Source organism: Curcuma longa, chromosome 19, assembly GCF_044706935.1.
Source record: "Curcuma longa cultivar G26 ecotype Majalengka, Jawa Barat chromosome 19, ITB_CL_G26_1.1, whole genome shotgun sequence".
Taxonomy (NCBI): Eukaryota; Viridiplantae; Streptophyta; class Magnoliopsida; order Zingiberales; family Zingiberaceae; genus Curcuma; species Curcuma longa.
In genome coordinates, this window is record NC_133879.1 from 21,382 (window position 1) to 49,308 (window position 27,927).

General features: G+C 36.9%; 3 protein-coding genes across 4 annotated transcripts; all 3 read right to left on the reverse strand.

Moving 5' to 3' along the window:
- Positions 1-5,662: 5,662 nt before the first annotated feature.
- On the reverse strand, positions 5,663-6,374 carry LOC141812561 (large ribosomal subunit protein uL11x-like). Its single transcript, XM_074700566.1, has one exon. It carries the CDS (start codon positions 6,333-6,335, stop codon positions 5,835-5,837), a length of 501 nt encoding a protein of 166 aa, XP_074556667.1. The 5' UTR covers positions 6,336-6,374; the 3' UTR covers positions 5,663-5,834.
- Positions 6,375-7,997: 1,623 nt separating this feature from the next.
- On the reverse strand, positions 7,998-13,720 carry LOC141812563 (biotin carboxylase 2, chloroplastic-like). 2 transcript variants are annotated; one of them, XM_074700569.1, is made up of 11 exons: positions 13,635-13,720; positions 12,784-12,843; positions 11,380-11,565; positions 11,193-11,285; positions 11,043-11,124; positions 10,265-10,371; positions 10,046-10,121; positions 8,930-8,976; positions 8,735-8,797; positions 8,429-8,507; positions 7,998-8,257 (listed from the first exon to the last, which is right to left on the reverse strand). In XM_074700569.1, the coding sequence occupies exons 3-10, from the start codon at positions 11,497-11,499 to the stop codon at positions 8,469-8,471; spliced, it is 627 nt and encodes a 208-aa protein (XP_074556670.1). In that variant the 5' UTR covers positions 11,500-11,565; positions 12,784-12,843; positions 13,635-13,720; the 3' UTR covers positions 7,998-8,257; positions 8,429-8,468. The 2 variants fall into 2 exon arrangements, with proteins under 2 accessions (XP_074556670.1, XP_074556669.1); XM_074700568.1 differs by having other exon boundaries at positions 7,998-8,507.
- Positions 12,682-27,879, reverse strand: LOC141812688 (biotin carboxylase 2, chloroplastic-like). Its single transcript, XM_074700701.1, has 10 exons — positions 27,687-27,879; positions 27,547-27,603; positions 26,305-26,639; positions 25,990-26,131; positions 25,262-25,360; positions 25,072-25,128; positions 19,867-19,935; positions 13,635-13,724; positions 12,784-12,843; positions 12,682-12,702 (listed from the first exon to the last, which is right to left on the reverse strand). The coding sequence occupies exons 2-10, from the start codon at positions 27,586-27,588 to the stop codon at positions 12,682-12,684; spliced, it is 915 nt and encodes a 304-aa protein (XP_074556802.1). The 5' UTR covers positions 27,589-27,603; positions 27,687-27,879.
- Between the last annotated feature and the right edge of the window lie 48 nt (positions 27,880-27,927).

Below are 27,927 nucleotides of genomic sequence, written 5' to 3' on the forward strand. Positions count from 1 at the left end.
CTTTGGCTTGAAGGTGACAAACAAAGAGCAATCCATTGATGTGAAATAGTCGACTAATGGCTCACGTATAGGACTGTATAACTTATCTCGTGATGATTTTGAAATAATGTGATCGGCTATAGAGAGTGTTATTGCATTTTAGAGTCATTGTGAGCAACCAACAACAATCAATAGTAACCATTTCAAGTCCATTTGTAATTTCAATTCTTATATGTTTATTATTTGGTTGTATTCTTGCATGTGTTTCTCTTGTATATGCTCTAAAAGAAGAGAATTATAAGACGTTTGTCCGCCTATAGAAAGTGTCTGAAGGAGAAAATATAAAGGTGTTACTAGGAGTAATCCATTAATGGATCATGGTTAAAAATTAAGGGATTCGAATTGTTTTGTTGTTTTATTAATTTTTGTTGTGTACTCAATTAATCTGATCATAGGCAAACACTAATAAAAGAACTATAAAATCCATACGCTATTCACATCCCCTCTAATCGTGACATCAATCCTAACACTTAGCAAGTGCAAAAGTCCCAAAGAAGTGAAAATCCAACAAATGTTAGCAGAAAGTTCATCGTCCAATTGCATGTCTTTGTCGGTGGGAAAAATTCTCTCAATACGATTTAAGAATTCATTCATAATATTAGTGTTCATTATGTATGCTTGGATCTTTGAAATAAAAAATCAAATTCAATAAGTAAGCGACATAATGTAAAGAAATCTATACTTAGATTTCTCATCAATAATTTTTAAAATAAAAGTGATATTTTCTACTTTTTAAAAGTCATTCTAATTTCTTCCCTAGTTTGTTTAAGTGTCTCTAATAAAAAGGCCAATGAGAGCTTTTTGTCACCATTAACAAGGTATAATAGTGAAAACATTCAAAGCTAAAGAAATACCATTTTAGAAATAGATACTTATTATCGTCGTCTCAACCGCTATTATCGTCGTCTCAGCCGCTTTCCCCTTCACACTACTTAATTTTGTTTTGCTTCACTCTTCGGATGTAAACATAAGTCTCAATTGATCTATCTTGCCATTGAGACTTTCCTAAGTCAAAAATAAAATAGCAAATCTACTCATCCCGAGCTTCACAATATCTCTCTTCTTATTTTCTCATAATAAAAGTTCTATGATGTACATAGATGAATATTATTAGGGTCTTTGTTTTCTCAAACATTCTGCTAAACTTAAGTAGCTTTCCAATTGCTTCGAACATGAGATTGATTGTATGTCGCGCAAGAGATCAAAAAGATTTGAGATTGTATAACCTTCAACAACTTTGTCACCGTCATATTATTTGTCACATTGTCCATCACTATTTAAACAACATGTTGAAGGCCAATTTCATTGATATATTTTCCACAAATTCAAAGATGTAAACCCTATTATGTGTCTCCATCGATTCTTCAATAGAACTAAAAAATGAAATGTCTAGTTTGCAACAAACACATAAATTCATAATGTTTCTCCTCTTGTGATCTGTCCATGCATTGGTTATAATTGAACATCCATTTTTCATCCACTCTTCTTCATACTTTTTTAGAAATAATTTGGTTCTCTTAACTTCTTGTTTCAAAAGTAGCTCTCCTAGAAGATATTGACTTAAAGGTTTGTAGCTCGAGCTGAATTGGCCAACCACCTCTACAAATTGTTTAAAACTTTGATTGTCCATTGCATGAAAAGGAATCCCCGTCTCATAAATCCATCTTGCAAGGTACTTATGCACATCATTTGTAAACTTTAACTTCAATGCATCATTTATGTTTTATTGTTTTACCTTTGTTGGATCGATTGTCGATATCCACACTTATCAATAAGCTCAAAGTGCTTTAACTTCTTTTTAAAAGAATCTCCCTTCACTTGACAATCATCCTTTACATCAACACATATATTTATTATTGGTGCAAGGAACATCACATAATCGAACCGATATTTTGATAATGACAAATGATCAAAGTTAAACTTATTTGTGATGTAATAAGGATGATCAAGTCTACAAGTAGTACACAAGGAGAAACCCTAGTGGATCGACTAGACCAAACTAGGCAAGGCAAAGACTTATTAGAGGTTAAGCAATGGAACATCATAGTGGGTCAATTGGACCAGACTAGGCAAGCCAAGTCTTAATAGATCAAGGACATCAGGGGGAAGGGACTTGATATGGTTAGAGAGGACCAAAGATCAAGTCAGACAGAATTAGGATTCAAGTGATCGAGGTTGAGCAAGAAGTCCAGACGAGTCTGAAAGACTGAGGTTTGGCAACGTAAGCTCCTAGAGTGGAGTGGTTTTCCCGAAAGGAAGAACAGATAAAAATGAGTCTTCTTTACGAGGGCATCCTTAAGCATCGGTCCGACTAAGGGATTCACGTGAATTTCGAAGTCGAGTTTGTATAGTCAAGGGATTGTCATAACTCATATCATTGTGATAATACTATTTTGTAGGGTATTGTGCTAACATCTATTTTGCAAGATCAGTAGATCGAACGTTCCATAGACCGATCAATTGGTTCGGTAGATCGAACGATGAGTTGTCAGCCCAATTGTCCCGAGTGTTAACGTAACATCCAATGTGAACTAGATCAGTTTCGGATGGCTAACGTGGCAAGGGATAGAGTTTGATCTTGTTGACGTTGCGAGAAGATAAGGATTGACCCACTGACATGGCAAGAGGGTGTGGTCGTGGATCAAGACCGCAGTATTGATGTGGCTGAGACGTCTCATCGGCAAGTTGACTTGGTCGAAGTTGATTGAGGGACGGATAGATCGGTAGACAGATCCAGGGGATCAGTAGACTGATTAAGCCGATCGAGGTTATAAAAGAAACCTTTGGCCGAGGCTTCAAGAACAAGATCTTCGAAGTGCTCCAACTCTCACTACGCTGCAAAACGCTAACCACACGACAATTTGCTGCTCCGACATTTGCAACTCTCTGAATTCTATGTCAGTAAAAGTTATCAGTTCTTTTTAATCAGTATTTCATATTGTTCCGGCTCGATGTCGACGATGGTCAAAACGTCAGTCAATGAAATGCCACGTCAACCTTCGTTAACCCGCCGACGAGAAGAACCTGAAGAAGATGAGCATTGAACGAACGGATTAGCAGAGCGCCGGGGGTTTCCGACGAGGCCACTCCGACGCTCAAGTCAGGAACAGAAAAAGTAGTATAAGTGGTAGTATGCATAGAGAATTCAAGATGGTTGTCTGTCATACCTACGGGGTTTATATAGAGGTAGCAGGGACGTAATCTTCGGATCTTACTGCTTTGTGATTGGTTGTGATGGTGCCATTAACGGATCGATCTTTGACAGTTTCCCGGTATCTAACGGTTCATCAGTGTAAATTATCTTCATTCGATGGCTAGGATTGTCGAGGACCAAGTCTAGGAATTCGGTCTCTATCCTTACTCTGTTGAATAAGTTGACAAGTCTTGCGAATGAGTCAACATAATTATCCGTTGATGGTCACCTTGATGCTTGAGGTCAGAAGAGACATGACCGATCTGTATGAGTGGCCGAGCTGTGCAGGCACTGTCCGAGCTCAGATGAGTTGCCGACCTGAACTAAATATACGTCTGAGCTCTTTCATGTATGCCCGAGCTAATCTAAGCGAGTGGCCGATCTCTCCTATATGTATAACCAAGTTCAACTAAGCGTGTGATCGAGCTTTCATACGTATGGCCGAGTTGTTCGGAACGTCTAATTGAGCTTGTTGGGTGATACTAACACCAAGTAATGATCCAGTCATGAAGTCAGCCTCTGAGGTCAGGACCTTGTCCCGAGGTTGGCTTCCGAGGTCGAGACCATGTCATGAGGTCGATTGTTGGGACCATGTCATGAGGTCAGCTTCTGAGGTCAGGACCTTATCCCGAGGTCGGCTCCTGAGGCCGAGACCATGTCACGAGGTTGGTTTTTGAAACTAGAATCACGTCATGAGGTCAGCTCCTAAGGCCGGGACCATGTCACGAGGTCGGTTGTTGAAATCGGGACCATGCCATGAGGTCAGCATGTGATCTATGTACTTTGCTAAGATTATTATAAGAGATCGAGGTATATAGACCGAGGCTAGGAAAAGCTCGACCCAGGTATCAAGACACGTGCCGACCTCACAATGAGGTCGGCGGTTTCTTTAGGACAAGGGTATTGAGGCCAAGAAGGAGAGAGATCCAGGCCTTTTGCATGAGTGTTTTACCTATTACTTTTTTCCTACCCGTTGTCCAAGTTATTGCTAATCATTGATGCTAAGGAATGTGCCGACCTCCTAAAGAGGTCGGCCCCTTCTGCAGGTCAGGTATCGTGGCCAATGAGAGAGAGAGATCGTGGCCACTAGGAGAGAGATCGGAATCTTCGGAGCGGGTGCTTTACTAGTTTTTCAATATCCCCCTTCTCCTCTCTCATCCACGTCATCACTACATATTCCCGCCGGATCACATATTAATTTCAAAGAACGGTAAACTTGTTACTACTCTAATTCTTGTAAAGACAAGTCTTTTGTCGTTGTGAGAAAAAGACTAATAGTGAATTACTCAATGAAGTGGTCAAGGATCATGAGCCTTGGAGTAGCAGCCTGAGGCTATGAACCAAATAAAAAGAAACGTATCTTTTCTATATGTTTGTTTTCATTTCCGTTGTAATCTTCTATAAATAAAATGAGTTTTTGAAAAGAGTGAAAAAGTGAACACGCTATTTACTCCCCCTTCTAGCGCACTTATTGATCCTACATTTACTTTCACCCTCTTTTCTTGTAGTTCTTCCACCTTTTCTCCCTTCTTATTCTTGTTATTTTCAAGATAAACTTTTACTTTTTTTTGTCTTCATCATATATTTTAGAACATTTTCTCCCTTCTTGTTATTTTTATTCTTTTTTTTGTTATTTTCAAGATAAACTTTTACATTTTTTTGTCTTCATCATATATTTTAGAACATGTTTCAACTTATCCAACAATAATTATAATATGATACTCATCCGATAAACTCCTCCCTTAATAAATCTCTTACATAATTTACATGTGATTCAATTTTTTTTTTACAATACAACATTCCATAATTTCAAATATCACTAGACTCTCGCTTCAATTTCACTTATGATTATTTTTCATTTTCCACCATTAATCTTTAATAATTAAATTAAAAAATAAAAAAATAAAAAAATTTATTAGAAATATGATTTAAAATTTTAAATCGTGTCAAAATTTTAATCTCGAAACGAAATAATATAGTTTTGATATTGTACCATAGCGATATAATTTCAATATTTTTTAATATAAAATACATTAAATAAAAAAAATTAATCTAAATATTTTAAAAATAAAATAATAATAATAAATAATTTTTAAAATATATTTAAATACTAAATTAATAAGATAATTTTATTAAATTTTAATAAAGTGTATTTAAACTCTCTCAATTATAAATGAGAGTTAATTAAAATTATTTGATTAAATCCTCAATTAAAAACCTAACTCGGAAGTGTTGCACAAAGGATGCTGATAATTTGCTGGAGAAGACGAGAGAAGAATTTCTGAGAAGGAGATCATGAATAGCAACTGATTCATGGAAACCAATTTTCATATTCGAGAATGAACAAACTTCAGCGATCACACATAACATCATCATTCTCCATTTCTCTATCACAAATCGTTAAGAAGTAGAGACGGATCCATAAGCCAATAAACATAAACCTGGCGATATAGATTTATCGAGAATACAAAATGTTTCGATTGCAAATATAACTGAGATGTCTCGCCGATAACCAAATCAAATCCGACAAAACTACTTTAGCGATTCGGCAGAATTAAGCGATTTAAAGAAAAATGATCATAAATGTAAAAATAACCAAGAATTACTCAAGAGGAACCTCTACGTCGCCATCGGAGATCTCCTGCTGAAGGTCCTTGGGGTCCTTGCCGTCGACGGTGCAGCCTACGGAGACGCAAGTTCCGAGAATCTCCTTGACGGTGCCGGAGAGGTCCTTGGCCATGGATCTGGGGCGCATCACCCTGGCGATCTCGATAACATCGTCCAATGAGATATTTCCGTTATGCTTGATGTTCTTGGTCTTCTTGCGGTCGCGCTCGGGCTCCTTGAGAGCCTTGATGACGAGGGCGGCGGCGGAGGGGACGACGGCGACTTTGGCCTGGCGATTCTGGACGGTGAGCTTGACGGTGACTCGAAGGCCCTTCCAGTCTTTGGCCGTCTCCTTGGCTATGTCCTCTCCGACCTTCTTCGGGGAGAGACCCAAAGGGCCGATCTTTGGCGCGAGAGAGCTGGCTGCCCCGACCTCACCGCCAGTGACGCGCACGAAGACCTCGACGACCTGGGTCGGGTCGAGCTTGGGCGGCATCTCGGCGGCGCTGGCGGCGGCGGGAGTGGGAATCGGTGTTAGGGTTTTGGAGTCGAATTGAGATGAAGGGGGGCGAGGATTTATAGAATCTACCCTGTCGGCCCAGTTCCAGTTTTGAACCCGGTTCAGACTTCAGATTCACGCTAGCACTAACTGTATGACCGGTCCAATTCATTAAGGAAATAAGCAGTTCGATTTTATACGCTGCAAGTCAATTCTCAATTTAAAATTTTTTATTTAATTTTTTTGAAAATAAATTATTAAAAAACTATCGCGTTATCCGCCTTTAATTTTTTTATTTGAAGTTTTAAAGTTTTTATGACATTTCTATAAAAATAACCAAAGTTATCCACGTTATTAATTGCTAGACACTATTAAACACCATTTATATGACTCGATTTGATTAAAATATTAATATACAATCAATAAATTGATTAGCACAAATTAACTCATTTCTAAAAAAATATTTATTTCTTTATTATATAACTTAATTGTTTAGAAGGTAATTAATGCTGCCGCTTACAAATATGAAATACAAACAAATAAAGAGTTGCAGATCCAATCTAGATATCCTAAATGCCTTGGCACTCCTCCTGAAAGTTCTTCGATCGTACAAGCAAAACTTTCAGACTTTGAAAGCACAGAACGAAGAGAATGGTAGGTAGATGAGTTGTGAAATCTTGAGCCTTTGCCTCCCTTTTATGGAGACAAGCTGATCTTTTTCGATCGGTTAAAAAACCTATCTAGTCGATCAAAAACTAATCAAACTCTATCTAGAAATCGAATTTCGCAATCTCGTCGTTATATGAGTTTTTAAGTCAATTGAAAATTTTTTTATTTTCAATCGGCTGAAACTTTTTACATTTCCAATAGTCAGAACAAAGATCCTACTTCGATCAAAACACAACATACAAACAAAGCATACAAACAACTAAGGCTAGTTGACCTATTGAGCTTGCTTTTTATTTGGAGTTTATTTTTCCAAAACTTTCCATACTACTTAGGGTTTACTCCTCTATTTTTTTTTTTTCCTTTGCTTAGAATTCACTTTCCTTGAATCTTATCACTGTCTAAAGTTTACTCACTTAAGATTTTTCTCTTTATTAAGTATTCAATCATCTTTGACATGTTTGAACTTTTCTTTTAATAGGCATCCAAACAGCCTTAATCTGTTTAAACTTTTCTCTTATTTAACATCTGATTCGTTAGAACTCTCTTTATTAAACAGTCGATTAACCTTGACTTTCTTGAACTTTTCCCTTACCAAGTATTCAATCACCTTGTATTTACTTGAATTTTTCCTTTACTAGACATCCAACCAAACTTATTTTACCTGTACTTTACCCTTGTCAAATATCCGATTACCCTTGAGTTGTTTAAAAATCTTATTTGACTTAGTAAATCTCAACCAAATTACTTGATCTATTTTAACTAAACTCCATTAAATATATTAATAAATAAATATCAAAATTTTAAAAACTGATTGCACCAATGAAAATTATTAATTGTCGATGACATCTTTACATGATAGGTTATCATTTACTCGTCATCTATCACATTATATCACCAATGAGTATTAGTATCATTCATAACCTTCTCTCTAGATTTATAATTTATCTCCTCAACAAAATAATCGACCGAGAAAATTTGAATCACCAGATGTATCATACAAACAAATCATTAGCTAATGAATTCTCAATAAAAATTTACCAAGATTTATTATGATTCTATATAATCCATGACAATATAAAGTTTTAAATATACGATTAATCACCCTTGATTATTTGGCATGCTTGCCACAACATTGTCGTTGAGCTGACTACCACCACTACTCCAAAAGAATCTTCACATTACAAGGCGTATGATTAAGTTGTAATCACCAATCACGCCTCAAACAAAAATATCAGTTCTTCGGGCAATTCCTGTAGAGATGATAACATCTCAGCTCTTAATAAATGCAAAAGAAAATTCCAAAAAGAAGAAAAAAAAGACTCCATCTCAAAGTCTACATCTGATACGACGCAAGCTATCTTTGTCTTATTCCCTCAGTGCTTGGAAACGAACACACTGTACTGAAAAAATAGGAGACGCACGCTGAACTGGAAAGTAAAGCGGCAAACTCAGGCTGATCATTTAGTTGCTGCCTGCGGTAGATAAGACTCGTTCCTGGAGCTGCATTAGAGGAAATGCATGATTATCCCATCAAGTAAATATAATTTTGCAAGGCAAAGTTTGAGACGGGTAAGAAATAATTCAGTTAAACATGTCAACTATTAGATGAAGATTTCTGTTAAGCAAATTTCAATATTAGAAAGTGACAAAACAATGCACGAATGTGCAAGTCTTGTAGATGGATGTTAAGAAAGGTTTTAGTCGACAGTAAAATGAATAGTACTCACTACAGCCAGTTCCTTCTCATGCTTTGGTATGAATGCAGTGTCTACTTTTCCGCTTTTGAAGTCCTGTGGGTTCAGAAGCATGCACTAGTTAAGAGCCAGAAGTTGAACGAGCGTCCGTGCTAAAAATATCTTAGGATTTTTTAGATCGAGAAAGTCATTGGCAAGTAGCAAATTAAAGTTTCAAAGTTCTAATACCTCAATTTCAAGAATTAGCTTATGATAGTCGATAGTTGTAGGAATTCCTGCAAGAGAAAGACAATATTGACGCCACATCAGCATGACAAATTAATTGATCCAACTTCATAAAACTTAAATAACCAGTGAAGTACAACCATGATGATTTTGGAGAGCTGTATATTCCAGAATTCACATAAACAAAGAAAAGTCTTACAAATCCTTTGGGTACAAATATCATATCATTATTTAAATTAACTTTCTGCCCTGCTTTTAATTGATCAGAAATACATATACACAAATGAAAGAATCTTCAATTAAAACAAGCATACATCATTTTGATCTTGAAATCAACACCTTAGGAAGAATATATTAACAAAAAAATTATACTCAATTTAATATAAGTGAGTGGTACACCTCACGGAAACCCCCAAGGCCATAAATGAACATAATATTTGTGAACAAGATCAATAATCACAGCAATACGAGCTCCTTTATGCCTTAAAAATATATACAACAAACAAGCTTGAACACTGGTATGCTCAATTCATTTAAGTTTGTAACAAAGCTTATGAATAGTTTATAAAAAAATATTTTACAAGCTTATTTAAGATCGATTACCATAATATTTCTTTAATCTTTAGTTCAAACATATAAACAATATAATCCACATGTATATTATAATACTATTTGTGTTTATTATTTTTATATCTTATATTTCAGAGTTTCAATCTATCTATAATATGTTAAAAATAAGCAATAATATGATTTATTTATTGGATCAATGATTTCATTAAATTATAAAGACAACAATTGTGTTTGATAAAAGCTCGAGCTCAGTAGAATTTTTAATAACCAAGCTCGATTAGTTAAATAAACAGGCTTCAACACCATTTAGCTCAGCTAGACTTGGTTCTTTCACAACCCTACTGTCAAACAAACCTAAAACTGAAGAATAAGTAAATAAAGCACCAACTACGACCCCATCTGAGACCAAAAAAACTATGTATTTGTACAACCACCACCACTACAACAACGACAATAATAATAATGACAACATAGTGTAACAAAGAACAAAAAAAATGATAGCATCAGTTTATATTCCTCAATTATTGGGTGAATTTGAGGCCGACTAACCTGTGATAACAGTGTCATCCAGGGCCCTTTTCATTCTTTCTATTGCTTTCTCCCTGGTTGGTGCCCAAACAATAAGCTGAATTTAAGGAACAAAGAAATGAAAGAAATTCAGAAAGATGCAATGACAGCAATCTGTAGAACTTCTCATCAAAAAGTTTGAACCTGTCAATGTCATGCAAAACTAATGAAAAGAAAACAATCACTCGACTAATAACACACCTTTCCAAGTAGGGAATCATAAGTTGGGGGCACCACGTAGCCTGGGTAAACATGACTATCCATTCTAGTAAATGGACCTCCAGATGGCAAGTATGATGTGATCTTACCTAAATTACAAAAAAATATGTATAGATAAGCAATCAACTTGTGAATGTGCAATGGAGTAACAAGATTACTAAAGATCATATTGGGAGGATAAAAATGTTTTTTTGTGAAGAATCACAATTCAATATCACCATAAAGCAAAAGAAAATTTTCCTAAATCATTCAGAAAAATTGCACTCTGCTGTCCACTCAGCAACCTGTTGTGTTAGTGATCAAGGAAGATGAGAAAGAGATGGATGCAACAACCTGTTGTGCTATTCCTATCTATTTGAGGTTAGCTAGATGGATTTTATCCTGCTGTCCATATAATCCTAATCTATTTTTCTCATTTTATCAAACTACTAAATTTATACATAGTTGCAACCAAACTGTAGACTTTAAATTTTACAATTTTTCATAAATCCACACATTCATCTTAACATTCATTATCTTTTTTATACTATTCCTTACATATAGTTTTTAATTGCTTGAAAGTGTAACCCACAAAGTATGATTGTATCATAGTCTTATAATTTGTTTTCTTTTTAGCCTAAGGGCACAAGAGGATCTCAAGAGATTCTAAAAAAGAGATGCTGGAAATCAAAGTTGAGATTGCTCTCTATCTCTTATTAAATTCCAAGCATTTGCTGATATGTCTAAGATTTAAGCACTCAGATATGAGAAAGGAAAATACCAGGCCCTGGACGAAAACCTTTGAAGGCATCTTCCGCATTAATGCGGCATTCAATTGAATGCCCTCTTAGAACAATATCTTCCTGCATATTAAAATATATAAATAATATAACAGACTACTAAAAAATGATTAAGTAAACAAAAGATTCACCTGTTTGTATCTCAGCCTCTCTCCAAGAGCTACGCGAATCTGTTCCTCAATCAAGTCAGTTGAAGAAATCATTTCTGTGACAGGATGCTCTACCTGGTTTTCACCCAAACACAATTAAAATGTATGCACTATGGCAAATAGAGACTCAGGTTTCAGGAACTACAACAAAGAATAGAGAACCCAGAACCTGTATCCTGGTGTTCATCTCCATAAAGTAGAAAGAGCCTCGTTCATCAAGGAGAAACTCAATAGTGCCAACACCTACATAACCTATAGATGCAGCAGCTGCCACAGCTGCATCACCCATGGCTTTCCGGAGTTCTGGGTTCAAAGCAGGGGATGGAGCTTCCTCTAGAAGCTTCTGATTTCTTCTCTGATAGATCACAGTTACAAGATAAGATTAAAATAAAGTTTCACTTACTAGAGTATTCCGCTGAAACTCCATGCAGATACTCCAGAATCAACATACTATTTTCACCATGAAACTCTCCATATTTCAACGTGGATTTACAAAATTCAAACAAAAAATCCAACTGGTGATCCACATAATTCTCAGTGTTTTCAATTTCAGATCTTAATACTTGTACAAGTACCCACGAAATGTAAGTCCTCCATTATCTTTCTCTATTATTGCTTTTCAGTAATATATAGTCAAAAACATACTTTCTGAGGGACGAAAGGAGTTCTTACACCCATGTTCCTTACAGTGCAGGTTTTTGAGTCAAATAAAAACCGTAATCTCTAAGAAACTAAATTTGTAGTGACAAGGTAAGGATATTCTTCTGTGAAACAAATAGAAAATGAAATCTCATAGGCTTAACAAAGAATGGAAATGAGGAATGGTTCAAACAATATCTTTCGACCTTTAGCCCATTTGGCAAAAAAGGATGACTTCTTGTTTATAAATTCATAACTGGATCACAAAAGTAAGAATCTAACAGGATATTTCAAATTTGCTACACTGCAGAAATTTAGAGCACAGATTTCAGGGTAATCTGGTATCCATGCAATCATAACTGGAAATCATAAATGTATAACAAACATAAAACAACCTGAAACATTTTCTGAGTTCAACGGATTGGTGGCTAGCTAGATGGAACTCATGTCATTATTGAACAGGTTGTATTGCTACTGAGCCTAGTCTGAATCCAACAGATTGGGTTGGCTAGATGGAACTCACACCATTATTGAACAGGTTGTTTTGCTATTGGCAGCCTGGCCTTACAACAAATGCGATCAAGATCCCTGAAGGTTGTTTTTATAGATTTAGACTGGTTGTCAGGGCTAATGCAAACTCCTTTTTCATCTAGGCATCAGACTTCTATTGGTGGCACTTATAAAATGTACAACTAATATTGATATTCCAAAGCAGCAGAAAGATGGCAGCAAAAGTTCAGAAAAATACTTACAACTAGACAAGAAATTGGCAATATCAAACTTTTCAAATCATTGCAAGTTAATGAACAAATATAAATCTTAACATTAATAGCTAAACAGTCTGTGCATCTAGCTAAGTCATGAGCAGAAGATGTGTAAGACATGGATAAATAAACCAATTTGACATTATTTTAAAGTACTGAAAGATAGGTACCTGAATACTACAATCACGCTCTCCAAAATGTACGACATTTCCGTACTTATCAGCAAGAACCTAAAATGCCACCAAAAACACAGGTGCTATAGTTAATGAAAAGTGGAACAAGAAATTCTACAAGAGGCTGTTAAACATGTAAATTACATACCTTAGTGTAGCTCACACAAGGATATTTTAAGAAAGAAAAAAGTAAATAATTTGGAAAGCAAACATATATTATCAAAATTTCCATTCACAATTCAAAAGCCTATGCGATCATAGAGAAATATACAGCTATAGGTTACAACATAATATAATATAATGTTTCTAATTAGTTCACTAGCAATCCATCAGCTTCCAGTAATTATTATTCATTTTCCTCTGCTCAATAACATTACACTTGTCATAATAAATCTGTAAACTCTGTGATTAGGAATGCATTAACACAGAATTTTTCTTAAAATAATTGTTCTACAATAACAAAACATGAAATTATGGCACAAGGAAGAAAGACTCCAATTGGAGGTTACCAACAGTCTATGAGAACTTGGAAGAAAAAAATGGGGAAATGGATGAATTGTCTTTCTCCAAAGAGAACTTATAAAACATAGTTTGAATTTGGTGATACCTGACAGCCGTATCATATAGATAAGTGAGTTTAGTTTAGTACAAGAGAATGCAATATTTTGCACAAAGCGGAAACAATAAACCCCTGATGCTGGCTGAGACATTGGCTAACTTGCTAATGGGTTCTCCCCAGCAACACGTACCCAGTGTGTGAATTTCCAGAACCTCTGTGTGCCAATCATTCTTTTTTGAGGGGGAAAACACATTAATCATTAATGATTACAAGAACTAGGAGATCTTACCTGAAACTCAATGTGCCTTGGATTCTGGATATATTTCTCCAAATAAACTCCATCATTTCCAAATGCAACTTGTGCCTCACTTTTGGCTTGCTACATACAAAAAAAAAATACAGATAAGATTGAAACTTCAGCAAACTCCATGTTCCGGGATTAAGATTCTAAGAACCAATTAAACAAAAGGATGGATGATGGAATAACCAACTTCTCATGGCATTTGCAGAAGCAATGGAAACTATTCGTGAATGAGGTACAAAATGGAAACACCAATTGATACATGAGATCAATCTGTAAGGTTACATGCCTATACAATTTCAAAAAGGTGCTATTGTGGCTTTTTCTTACAGTTCGCAAGATATTCAAGGATGATAACCACCACACTGTGATAGGTTTAAACATTGAATTTAAGATGCATCTGTAGATAGCTCCTGATTTATGCAACATCCAGAACCTTAATCTACATGAGACTTATTATGCTGGCAATAATCAAAGAAGAGTACATCTTGGAATTCATGGATCTGATCATTGATAAATGTAAGATAAAAACTTTAAAAGTAACCTACTCCAAGGTATACCTAGTCTTATCTCTTATGCCTAAATTTTAGATAGAATTAGTTTTATCAATGAACTATAAATATGAGTAGTAACTCTATCATCAATACTACAATATAGCATCCCTCAAGTAGATATCAGGAAAGAAACTTCCCTAGAGGTAGGGTTTTCTTCAATCCTTGAGGAGGGGGCATGAGTTTGTATGCTGAGGCATCTCCCCTGCCTCCATCATCATAAACTTTCACCTCTTCGCTCTTTCTCTAGCATCAAAAATTCAAATGTTCTTCCCCAACCTCCACAACCAACAAAATCCAAACTCTGCTTCCCCATGCACTTCCTTTCCCTCTCTCCATTGACAAAACTTTAGTTTTCCTTTACCTACATCCATCTGTTTTTTCCCATAATCATAAATTTGTAATTCTCTTCAACCCACACGGCCACATAGGACCTCTCTCATTCCTACTCTATACAAGTTGACTGCTTTTGTCTCCCATCGAAAAAAATTTTCCAACCCATGCCACTTCCTTGGCAACTATTGGAAGGACCTCTACAAGTGGTACAAATCTCATAGATGCCCTGGGTTGTAATTACAGAATCCCTTCTCCCACAAATCCAATTCAGTGGAATATTCTGAGCACCTCCAGGAAACAGGATTCCTTCCAAATCCTTCTTTGTTCCTCTAGCTGCCACTTGTGCTCCACGTAAAGCCAGACAATTCCGACATTATCTCCTCATTAGGAGTGACTCCAACTATAGTAGCAACTCCTGCTTCGAGAGCTCCTCCTTTTCCATTCTACCTTTCTTTTTTGTTTTTTAAATGGTTAATTCTTTCCCCTTTGAATTCCTTCTCCTTTCTCCCCAATGGCCTCACGCAGGGCCGCAAGGCTTCGCCCGGGTCTCGTGCCTTCAGGAGGTTGCAGGGCCTTTGCGTGGCCACGAGGTCTCGCACGAGGCCTCGCGGGGTCATGTCGGAGTCAGTGTCGTACTATCAATGGACGGAACGATAAATTCCGCCCATGTCACCTAGTACAACACAATATTTTAAACTACGATCCTAATTTCTCTTATCTCTACAATACTTTTCTTCATTAGTTGAAATGACAAAAAAGATGGATTAGTAGTACTTATCTCTTTTCTAATATCCTCTTTCTCTCAAGTAGATATCAAAACATGAATCAGTCTTTCTCATCTACTAAAGCAAGTTTGGCCTTAGTCTCTCATCCGATATTAACTTCTCATTTCAAGTGCAAATAAATACACATCAAAACATGAATCAGTATTCTCATCAATATTGACCTTAATCTCTCACCCAACATTAGCTTCTCATTTCAAGTGTAAATAATGTCATAGTGGAACTCTAATCTATCTGTTTCACTTTGCAATCTTTCATAAATTATAAATCATCTTCACGAATTTATCAATCATGTAGTGCTTTCAGTTTGCAGGGATATCAAACGATTATATCAAGTCCTAAAAACTATCACCAAGTTCAGCATTCAAAGATCTTTCTTAACAACCATAGTCTAGCTTACAACTTCTTAGAGATCAATTCAAAAGCTTTAATCTTCATCATGATCTGAAATCTCATACCATACCGGATCAAAACGTATCATTTCAGTAAATTATCGAAACTCATACCACTCGACATAAACAATGTCTTGCTTCATCTCCTTTCTTCTTCAATCTCTAATTCGTCACCGACATCATGCATCAAAATGTCAATGCAATACCAAATCAATATCGTTCCAGTTAAAGACTGAAACTAGCACGGCTTGAGATTTTGTCATGCTGCTGCACACATTGTGCTTATGTTTTTATCTTCATTAATGCCTTAGTCAGTTTTATCTTTTTCTCCTTGTAAGTCCTTTTCTAGTTCAAGTGAAAAGGTTGACATAGATAATATATATACTCTAGTATGAGAGGAAATGTAAAACAAAATTCTTAGATGTACAAGGCAAACATACCTAATCTTATGTGTAAGAGTCAAATAGAATTAGTGGGATGCAAATTCATTATTTGTACCTCTATACATCAATAAAATATAACTTAATACATCTCAAATATCAACAAGTTAATAGAATAAATAGTAGGCTGGTTCCCACGTGCAATTGGGTTCAACATTATATATACTTTAAGTTAATCAATTAGTGTTGTGCAACCGCATTGAAGTGTGGCATCTACAAGTTACTTGTTGATCACTTCCTGAATTGGTGTTGAGCAAATGCCTTGAATCATGAGACCTATGGGTTATTTGTTACTCAATTCTAGAGCTCTATCGCCAGAAAAGCACATTTTGCTGCACCAACTATGATCTGAGACAATTTTACATGATTACCAAATGAGCAATACAGATCATCACAGACAATATTACATGCACTCTGATCATATCTATTTATGTTCTTTACTATATCTTTCTCAGCCATAAATCTAAGCACAACCTGACTTATTCCAATCCTTAGTGAAATGAGGCAGTCTAAATTCTAAAAGACATTGATAGTTTGATGGAGATAGTGTAGTAAATTTATAGGGACTGAATTAGACCTAGCCTGAATAGCAGGTCAGGATTCAATATTATTTGACTCATCCAGCTCATGGAGCAACAGGTCAGTCGATTAAGACAAGTTATGCTCAAAAGACAAATTTTGATCATTTCAGGTGAAAAGAACCTTACATCATAAGAACTTGGTTTGCTCCTATACATGCAGGGTCTTTACCCCACATCTAATGTCAAATCAACAGTAGAGATTAGCTAACAGAAAGTCAAAATTTTCCATACAGTAGTGCAAATATTGCCAGAACTCTTCCGCTTTGATAAGAGTGATAAACATGTGTATTGGTGAAAGGAACATAAACACCTGTTAGTTCCTTTTGTACAAATTGAAAGTAGAATAGACATCCAAGCAACACGGAAATTAACCAGACATAGCAGTTAGGAAAGCAAAGACAAGTCTTGGCAATCTGAGAATGGAAATTACCATACCACAATTAGTACACTTGAGCAAATTGTACAGAAAGAATCAGCCACTTTTAAGTCAATAATCTAGAACCACAAGTTTTTTATAGGATTGATCATTAAAAGAGGCGTAACTAAATTTAATTGAATATAATTAGCTAGTAACAATTGTCATCTCTCATGAGTCAGGTGACATGAACAAACAACAGCAACAACCAAGCCTTATCTCACTAAATGGGATTGGCTATATGAATCTTTCTACGCCATTGGACTCTATCCCCTACTGTATCATCAATCATGCAGACATGAACCAGTATAAAAACTATGGCACTTATAACAACAAGGTAATGTAATGTCGATGAAATTTATTCAAGCAGTTATAAAATGATAAGAAAATCATCACCGTGATTTCAGTTTAAAAGATGGGAGTCAGTTTACTTGGAGAGGAGTGCTCCATGGAAGAGAGCAGGATTAAGGCACATGAATTCTATTCTGTCATTTACTTCATGCATGAGCACGAGTTAGGGAAGATGTAAAGGTCCCTACAACAACAACAACAACAACAACAACCAAGTTTTATCCCACTAGGTGGGGTTAGGCTATATGGATCCCTCTACGCTATTGGGCTCTATCCCCTACTATATCATCATCTATATTTAAATAAATTTTATCTTGTTTAACTGTTGCTAATCAAGTCTTTTTTAGTCTTCCTCTTCCTCGTTTGATAGGCGTATTTGTCATAGTTTCACGTGACCTAACTGGAACATTTATTGATCGTTTAAGTACATATCCGTACCATCTTAAACGTGTCTCTCAGAATTTTTCCTCAATAGATGTAACTCCGACTTTCTCTATAATACTCTCATTTCTTATTCTGTCTATCCTCGTATGACCACACATCTATCTTAACATCCTCATCTCTGCAACTCTCATCTTCTGCCCATGTACTCAAATCATAGCCCAATATTTAGCGTTATATAACATAGCATATCTAACCGTCATTTTATAGAACTTCCCTTTAAATTTTAGAGGTACTTTATGATCACATAAAACACTCTATGGTCTCCTACATTTCAACCATCCTACTTATGTTCTATGTAAGACATCTCTCTCAATCCCTCTATCGTTTTGCAAAAATGATCCAGAATACTAAAAGCTCTTAATTTTAGACAATTCGTCATCTCTCATCTTAACAATTGTCTCGTTACGTCTAATATTACTAAACTAAATTTCATATATTCTGTCTTTACTTTACTAAACCTAAAACTTTTCACTTCTAGTGTTTTCTGCCAAAATTATAATTTAACATTTACTCCTTCACGTGTCTCATCTATCAAAACAATATCATATGCAAATAACATGCACCATGATACTATGTTTTGAATATGTCCAGTGAGTTTGTTCATAATTAGTGTAAAAAGATAGAGACTTAAAGCTAATCCTTGATGTAACACTATATTTATTGGAATGCTTTAGTTAATCCACCTCAAATGCTTCTGCCTCAATGCAGGTAAAAGCAACAGAAGGAACAACTAACTCCCAAACTGTTGAGATTACCCTTTCATTTGTCAATTCCCCTTGTGCTCTTAATCTGTTGGGCTCAGTAGAACTCACTGATTTCTCAAGGTATTGCTCAAAAGGTTTCCCATCAAATTCGTTGTTGTTAGACCTTCAACTTCAACTTGGGAAATTGGTTAGCGATCTAGCAGGTCATGATCATTGACATCATCTTCTCCTATTCTATTGACAAAGCTAATCTTTGTCATGATCTCCTTTAAGATAGCCTCAAGTTCATCCATGAGAGTGACCTGAACCTCGACTCCTAAGGCAATCATCAGCAGACTTCATTTGATGCATCAAAGGATGTGGAGGAAGGTGAAGGGTTGGAGAAGGAAAAAAGAGAGCTTCATGGAGAATTACAGTAACTAGGAGGGATTGAGTGGATGGAGTTGGATGATGCCTTTGCTACTGCCACAGTTTTCTTTCAGAAAAGGTGCCAATGAAGTTGCAAGTGATTGTGAGTCAGTGACAGTAGCAAGGTGCTGGGAAAAGAAGAGGGTAAGTGATATTTTTGGCATTTGGTCTTTATTTCTGTCCTGCTCCATCCTCCCCTTCCTGCATCTCAAGTTAACAAATTTTTGTTCCCTTCTTTCCTTTCCCTCTTCCTCCCCTTTCCACTCCCTCCAACTCCCTGCTCTTCCATTCTCCTCTGTTCAAGTAAGCATAGCCTTGCAGTTAGGAGGAATTGTGTGAGATTAAAAATCTAAACACCAAAGAATGCTGTCCAATTGTATTGGATTAAAAGTTCAAATGTCAAAGTAATGCTGCCCAGAAGGATGTTTATTATGGTAACAGGTCATTATAGTTTAGCATGCAAATAGGTGTTTGTATAAAAAGCAGCAGAAAAAATTGACAGTGGACTTTCAGAAAAAAAAATCCACTATTGCCAACATAATTAACTATTCATACAACTTTATTCCATCAAACAAACTTCTATAGCCCTTAGAAGATGAATAGGAAATAAAATTTATTTTTGCATATTAACCATATAATGTTGATCCGGATGGAACGACGTGGGCAGAACACGTGGGATAAGGAGGGCCCCCAGAAGACACGTGGCAAGGACGGAACACTCAACATGGAAAACCAATAGCCCTCGAGAAAAGGGAAGGGGAACCTTTAGCCCGAATCTCAGACACACACCTAGCCCAGAGATCGGCACACAGACACCTCATCCCCCCAGCCAGGAACAACGCCCCACACAGGCCACACGACCAACCCCGCTAAAGGGTCGAACACCTGCACCAAGGACATCTCGCAGAGTCAGGTAGGCATACCAGCCCCTAACCCACCTCCCGGCTAGGACAAAGGTAGGACCAGCACACCAGGCTAACTCTTGTAGACCCCCCTGATACCTCACAACTAACAGGGAAACAAAACTACAAACAGAGGCCAACCTCCTAAGTAAGTCGTCGCAGCATAAGCCGACCTCGTCACCAGGTCGCCGCATCATAAGCCGACCTCACTGTCAGGTCGCCGCATCATAAGCCGACCCCATGGCCAGGCCGCTGTATCACAAGCCTACCTACACACGGGGTTGACACGCAGCAGGGGCCAACACCTAACAGTAGCCGCCCGTTCCTACCTTGAGGAAGGGTTTCCTATTGGTCTCCTCTGTCACAAAATACATAAGTAGGTCAGGAAGGACCCGCCTACCTACACAGCTAAGAATACCAGCTAGGAATGCCTCGCATCAGTACATTCTACCACTGCAGGTTGGTCACTCCCTACGAAGAGACGATACTAAGGCAGAAAAAGCAAAGCCCCTTCGCAACACTTATCCACAGGAGGCGCTCCACTCAATCGCGACCCTTCAAAGAAGATAAGAGGGGTGGAAGGACCGCCGGATCTGGAGAACTTTTCATACAGCGGACCCTGTAATTCCGCCAGCTCCTCCAATCCCAAACAACTAGATCCGAAGGTATCGCCTCCCCCTTGCTCTATATAACCCTCACAGGTACGATATCCAACCCATCTTGAATCCGAGGGGTACATTTCCACTTTTCTGTTGATCTGACTTGAGCGTCGGAGTGGCCACGCCGGGATCCCCCGGCGCCCCTCTAATCCGTGCTTCCAGTGCCCCCTTGCAGGTCCCTTCTTCTCTGCGGTGTTGTCATCGGGTGACGTGGCCTCCCTCTTGTCCGGTGATTCTACTGTCGTCGGTAAGGGTCCGGAACATTTTCATGATGTAAACGATATAAAAAGGCAATCTCATGCACGAAGCTCCCTCCAATGTTGGGTCTCAGGGAAGGATCAGACCAATGTCTATTGTACGCAACCTTACCCTGCATTGCTAGAGGTTGTTTCTACGACTCGAATCAATGGTCACAAGGTCACACAACAACAATTTTATCATTGCGCCAATACTCCCCTTTGATGTGATGTAAACAATAAAATGAAATTTTAAAATATATATATATATATAACAATATTAAATGAAAAATAAAAAATATAGTAAAAATAAGGGTGGCAATTGGGCAATTGCCCTAAAGAGGCCTCTAAAATTGATTATTGTCTTGTCAACGTCCTCGTTCCGTTTAGCTAAGGCCCCTGTTTCCAAATGCCCCAACTCCCTCTAATAAATAAATAAGAACAAAATCTAAAAAGAAACCAAGTTTTAGCTAAACCATTTTCAAGTGCCAAAAAAATGAAAAAATTGTGATGCATTTTATGGTTTTTTTAGGAATTCTAACATGAATTGTAGATAAGTGAACCTTTAAGATCACATGCCAAGCATGGAGAAGTAGAACAAACTTAAGTTTTGATCATCAAAACATGGTTAATGCTTATAGTCTTGCCTAGACACAAAAAATGCAGTAACATTTCAGAAAAGCTATAAGTCAGCTTGTCTATGCGCTAGGTCTATTTTGGCACTCGGCCAAGTTTTGGCTAGATCTTGACTTAATTTGTATTACTCATTTATACTCATTTATATATCCAGATCATGTCCTGTAATTTTCAGTTTTGTTTGTGTTAAACATGTTTTAGGCGGGGTTAGATTCAGTTGTATCTAATATTGTCAACTAAGAAAAAGGATGAGAATGGGTGCAAGATAAACCTTTGCAGATCAAGCTTGCTGAAGACTAAAAAGGAAAGTGTATATTATTACAGTATGTAATGTTTAAATATGAAAACCATTTAAAATAACTCTTATAACTGTCTACTATGTTAAACTATATTAAAGTCCAAAGATGTTAAATTTTTATGGATAGTTATTAAAAACCTACAATAAATAGATGAGCTCATCAGGTGTTGGATTATGCTTGATCCACATGTTCAATGTGCATTTTCAAATCATCAATAGTGAAAACAAAAAGCAAGTTCCAACTCATTTTCACATGAAATATAAACACACAATGGAGATATCCTTTTCTCAAAAATGATTTCTGTTATATTTGAGAGGTGTCCTAAGACAATTGTCTTAGATAATATATTATTTATTGGATAAATAAAATCACTATTTGAGTCTACATTCTCTATGTATTTGATTTGATCTTAAACTCAATTAATGAGGTCCACAATACAATGCATAGCATGAGAGAAATTGTGATTGGATCACAATTAATGAATATTTCTACATGTGTAATTATGTACGTATTAAAATATTCTCTAGTCAATGAATTAATAAGACTGAATATCATTAATTCTATAAGACTAACATATGTTAGACTCCTTGGTTTTACCAATAAGCCGATCCTAACTGGCTGGAAACATTGGGATGTTGAGAGTTAAATATAGATGTTGGTTAAGGATAACTAATTCATCGAAAGTGGCATGCCATAAAACTTCAAGTGGTTCTATAAATGTTTATGAAGATCTTATTGCAGCTCATGCACAAGTTTCCTTCGACTTGAGATATTCAAGTCATCTTGATCATGGAGACTTATACTTTGATATCTTAAGCAAACGTCTCTATGGAGGTGTAAATCCGGAATGATTGGGTATAAATCAAAGTGATCAAAAGTAATTGAGTAACACAGAAAAGATTCACCACTCCTTTTATTAGGAGACATATACCCTATGACTACTTGTCAGAATTATTACTCGTAAGTTTTTGATCAAAGCAGAAACACGTCAAGAAGATAATCCTCTTGGACAGATGTTTTGAATAACTTGAATCCGCAGGATTAGGAACTACAACTTGGGTTAGGTGTGACGTAGTCAACCTAGTGGAAACTGACACATCATATCCTGAACTAAACGGGTATAAGATGTGTGAAAGGAATAAACGCACAAACAACTGAAACTGCTGAAGGATTCAAAAGTGGTTCTGAAATCAACTGTGATTTTTTTATTATGGACGACCAACATAAATCGAGAACCTATAACGTCACACTGACTACTAGATTATCCAAGAGACAAAACGAATTTGAGAATTAGATTCTCAAATCAAGAGAGATTGAGTCAGGTTGGACCAGATGAAGGATAAATGGAAAATATTTTGTCGAAACAGAAACGCGGATGGGCCATGTCTTTTGAAGACAAAGTGGACCCTCTTTGGTTTAATTATAAACCAGATTGATTTAGCTTTAATTAAAAGGTGATTTGATTTTAACCAATACAGTTTGGTCTTGAATCAAATTTAAGACTATCGGTTTGGATTTTGGATTAACGAATATGGGTTTTTGATTCACCAACCAAACCCGTTAGAGATCTATAAATATATATCTCTAAAGAAGAGTTTTTTAACGGATTGAAAACCCAAAGATTAGGTTTTAATATCCTCCTCTCTTCTAGCCGTCGACCGCAACTTATTCTTCCTAGCGCTGTCGCCCACCACCCCTTTGTGGTGTTGCCGCCATCTAAAGGAGGGTTCTTGAAGCTTCCCTCCAGCCAAGCTTCCCTCCATCAGTCAGCCACCTCCCTAAGCAGACCATCCACCAAGCCAAAGGAGCAAACCCAACGATGGAAGCAAGGAGCAAGAGGAAAAGCAACGGTTGTTTCTCCGCCACGAGGTATCTTTTTTCCTTCCTCTTTAGTCATTGTTCCGATGAGCAATTGTTGTTGTCAAAACTCCCACACCATTAGGCTCGATGCCCATTGTTGACAGTGAATCGTCCGACCTTCGAACGGTGGTGTGATTACCTCCGTTCAATCTGATTACTTTGAGCCGTCGGATACCAAATCGAACCGTAGGTCCTCTCTCGGATCGTTTTGTCTCTTTCCTTCGACTAGTATCGAAACGGAGACATGACACATGACTTAGGGAAACCATCTCGAGGAGATCTCGGTATGGATGTCGTTTCCGGTTTGTGTTATCCAACAGGTATAATTTGTTTATGTTATTTATCTATGATTATGTTTATATGCGTGTGTATCCTCGTGTGGATTTTTATGCGTAAATAGTAATAAAATAGTTTATTACGCTTCCGCTGCAAGTTTAGTAAAACATAAATTTAAAAACATGCATATAGAAACTCAACAGTTTCTCTAGCAATGTTACTTACATGAAACAAATAGAGCCTAAGGTCTTAATTCCTACAAAGGAAGGAAACAATTAGGGAAACACAAAAAGGTTGAGGAAAAATTTTATAAGAATTTTTATTTTAAATAATTATGGAGTCTGCAAAGACAATAGCATCCTTTGCACAGTCTCATCAACAACCTCCAAGTAATATGTGAATGAACCTAGGAAATTCTTCCTACACATAATATACCTTCACATATTAAGAACAATTGATGGGAAAGATCCACAAAAGAACTAAGTGTAGAATGGCATTCCATTGCCCAACAGCCCTCTGATTAAAGTGCTCCAGAAACTCATACATTGGAAGGCCATGTCATCCATCTTCCCAAGATGCAAACATGGATTGTTAAACAAAGAGGTGTGATCTATGTTTGAAATCTTTGATAAATGGTATACAACAAATCATGTTATGGGAACAAGTTACCTTCATATTTGCTCCTCGTAAGTAGCATATACACCTAAAGATGCATTTAGGAAACAAAAAAAAGACAAGTGACATTTATCTGACCTAGCAAGACAAAGTGGATTGAACTAGCATGTCCTACCTACATCTATTCAAAGTAATACTTCCAAGACTCTTGTTAGAAAACTATACATTGAGATCTAGATGTATCCTTTGTTCAAATTCATGAAGACACTACTTTTGATGAAAGCACTTGGGAGTCATCATCATAAGTAAACCAATTAATTAAAAAAGTAACACCAAACAAGAGATAGAGGTAGTATCTGTAATCAATAGAAAAGTGTAGATACTAAAATAATAAGACGATGAATCATCAGAAGCTTTTCTCTAGTTTTTGATTGGAAAAGCACAGTTCCAGGAATGTGTTAATCAGAATTACAGGTCCACATGCCATGTCTTTGTGTATTCCAGAAAATAATAGTAATAAGTAACTGCACTGGAGTACCTTGATCATAACTGGAAAGCCAATTTCATTAGCAAGCTTCACAGCTTCATTTGTTGACTGTAATGTTCAAAAAGATGCTAGGGATTAGTGCAACAAATCAAAAGGAATTACTCTTACAGATTACAGTCTACTAGAAATCTCAGCTACATTTCTAAAGTAAACTGATGTCCGCAAAATGCTGTTCCAATACCTGCAGCAATCCCTCGCTTCCGGGTACTGTGGGAACACCTGCATTCTTCATTGTTTCCCTAGCTGTAGACTTATCCCCCATTACTCGAATGCTGTCAGGCTGGCAAAAATTGCAGTATCATAAATCATTCAGTCTATAAAAGCGGCACTTATGGACCTAAGAGATTGATCAGGATTGTGATTGATCTCAAACAAGTAACCAAGCAAAATATCTTGGTTATCAGACAAGCAATCCCACAGGTGAACACTGTTCTAAAAGTTGCATCCTAAAACAATCCTTGTGTCTCTATATAGCTACTGCAAGCATAAGAATTGAAACATGATGCTTGGAGAAGTTTGTTGTATCCTATGTAACTGAAACAGAATATGTTGATGAAAAAGAAACATGATGCTTGGAGAAGTTTGTTATATCCTATGTAACTGGAACATAATATGTTGATGAAAATGTCATTAAAATTCTTCATCCACAAAAACAACGGCCAACAAAATCACAATAATCACTGTAAATTTACAGAAACATTATCTTTCTAAAGACTTCATAGCACTCACATGTGAAAATGATATCCTAAATGTTAAATATCCTAAGTTAATGCGCTTGAACATAAAGTATTTAGAAGACAAATACTTCAACAAACAACATATATGGTTTTCTGGAATATAAATATCATAGAAAATTTTAATGTCAAACATCTTAAATTCAACAGTCAGCTCATCGTAAAGGATTCTTACATTGGGGCCAATAAAGTTGATACCGCGCTGTTTGCAGGTGTCGACAAAATTAGCATTCTCGGACAGGAAACCATAACCAGGATGTAACATAGTACAACCACGATTGATGGCCGCAGCTAGGACATTTTCAACCACCAAATACCTATCAAACAGTTAAGGATACAGACAAAATAGAAGTGTAAGAATTTTTACTATACCAAATTAGTAGCACTGACCTTTCAATGAATGGTTGTGTTGCTACTACAGCTATAGAAGGCTATTTGAGCCTTTTTTAAAGATTTTTACACCAAAACCAACAAGGAAGACATCACTTACGACTGACTGCTTGGACCTTCACCGATGCATACAGCTTCATCTGCTAGCCTCACATGAAGAGCTTCCTGGTCTATTGTGGAGTGCACAGCAACACAAGGTATTCCCATTTCGTGTGCAGTTCGAATAACTCTGACAGCAATTTCTCCTCTATTAGCCACAAGAATCTTCTCAGCCTGACAGGTTGCACAAAGGGCTCCACCATGATTGTTTGATCTCCTGGTCATGCGAACATTTCTTCTTGGCGAACGTATAATGCTGAAATTGGAAGCCCATCCCAGCCTGGAGCTGCAGCTAGAGCTTTTTATTCCCCCAGCAAATCTGGGAAACAAACCCTTCTGATCGAGGCATCATGAAATAAAAAGCATCAGAGTAAGCCAAACTGCCATACCTTACAAAAACATGAAAATTTGAGAAATTGTATGCTCATGCCTATCTATAGATGTAGATAGACTCCGGAAAACTGTAGATGTAAATGGATGAGATAATACAAAGAGATTAAGTCAAAAAATAGCTGTCTTCCCTGGGCTCGTTGAAATGCTAGCCAAGGTTTCAGCTTCTACTCAAACACAAAACAAGGAAAAATATATCAAAGCTTGAACGATAGGCAGCATATACTTAATAATGGAATCAACATCAATAATCTGGATGCATTGTTAATTAAGTTCGTCATGATTCTTACCTGCAATTTAAACTTCTATCTCATTGAGGATCTTGTTTTACACAAAACCCCACTCTCTAAGGTAAGGCTAAACTGACAATTACATGTATTACATATTTTGCATTTATAAATGCTGGAGATGCTTCAATCACTTTCTTTAGAAACATGAAAAGAGATCCCTTCAAATCTATTTTTCTATTCAATGAAAATACATAGCTACAAAGTACATGCAAAAGAAAGTATACTCTTAAAAAACACCTGACCATGATTCAAATAGAAAAGCTTCTCTTCAAATTAGATTAACATGTATGCTTTACTCACGAAAGGATAAAAGCTCAGCGCTCTAATCACGGCCCAACAGATGGGCACAACGGCCTAAACCGCACAAATTCAACGCACTTTCGCCATAAAACCAAAAGCGAGTATTACGAAGCTTTAAGAACCCATGGATGATGGCTCATCCGATAAAAGAGCCTATTCTTCCATTCGTACCTCATCACAGCCTCCAAATTTTTACACCGACCTTTTTTCCTAAAAAATGGAATTTGGGAGCCAAAAGAGGAGAGACTCGTAGTGTGACTTACAGCAGGCAAGCTCGGCGACTTGCAGTAGACAATGGAGTCCATGAGCGAACCCAAAACCTGAAAAGACGAACGATTTACGATGTGAAAGGATTCCTATATCAAATTCGGAATATGATCGTGCAAAAAAACGAAAGACGCACCGGAAGAGAGCGCGGCGATGGGATCAGCTAGAACGGAGGAGGGGGCAGAGAGAGAGAGCGAGTTATAATGGGAAGGTAGTGGCTAGTCGATGAGATCGAGGTGGTGGAGTTTTGAAAGCTCCGCCCCTCAAGCCATCGAGTAGTTTTATCCCACGATGAGATGAGGGTTCCAGGGAGCGGCTCGATGATGGACCGATTGTGGTCGCGGAGTTGACGTCGTCACGAGCCAGTGCCCTCGCCT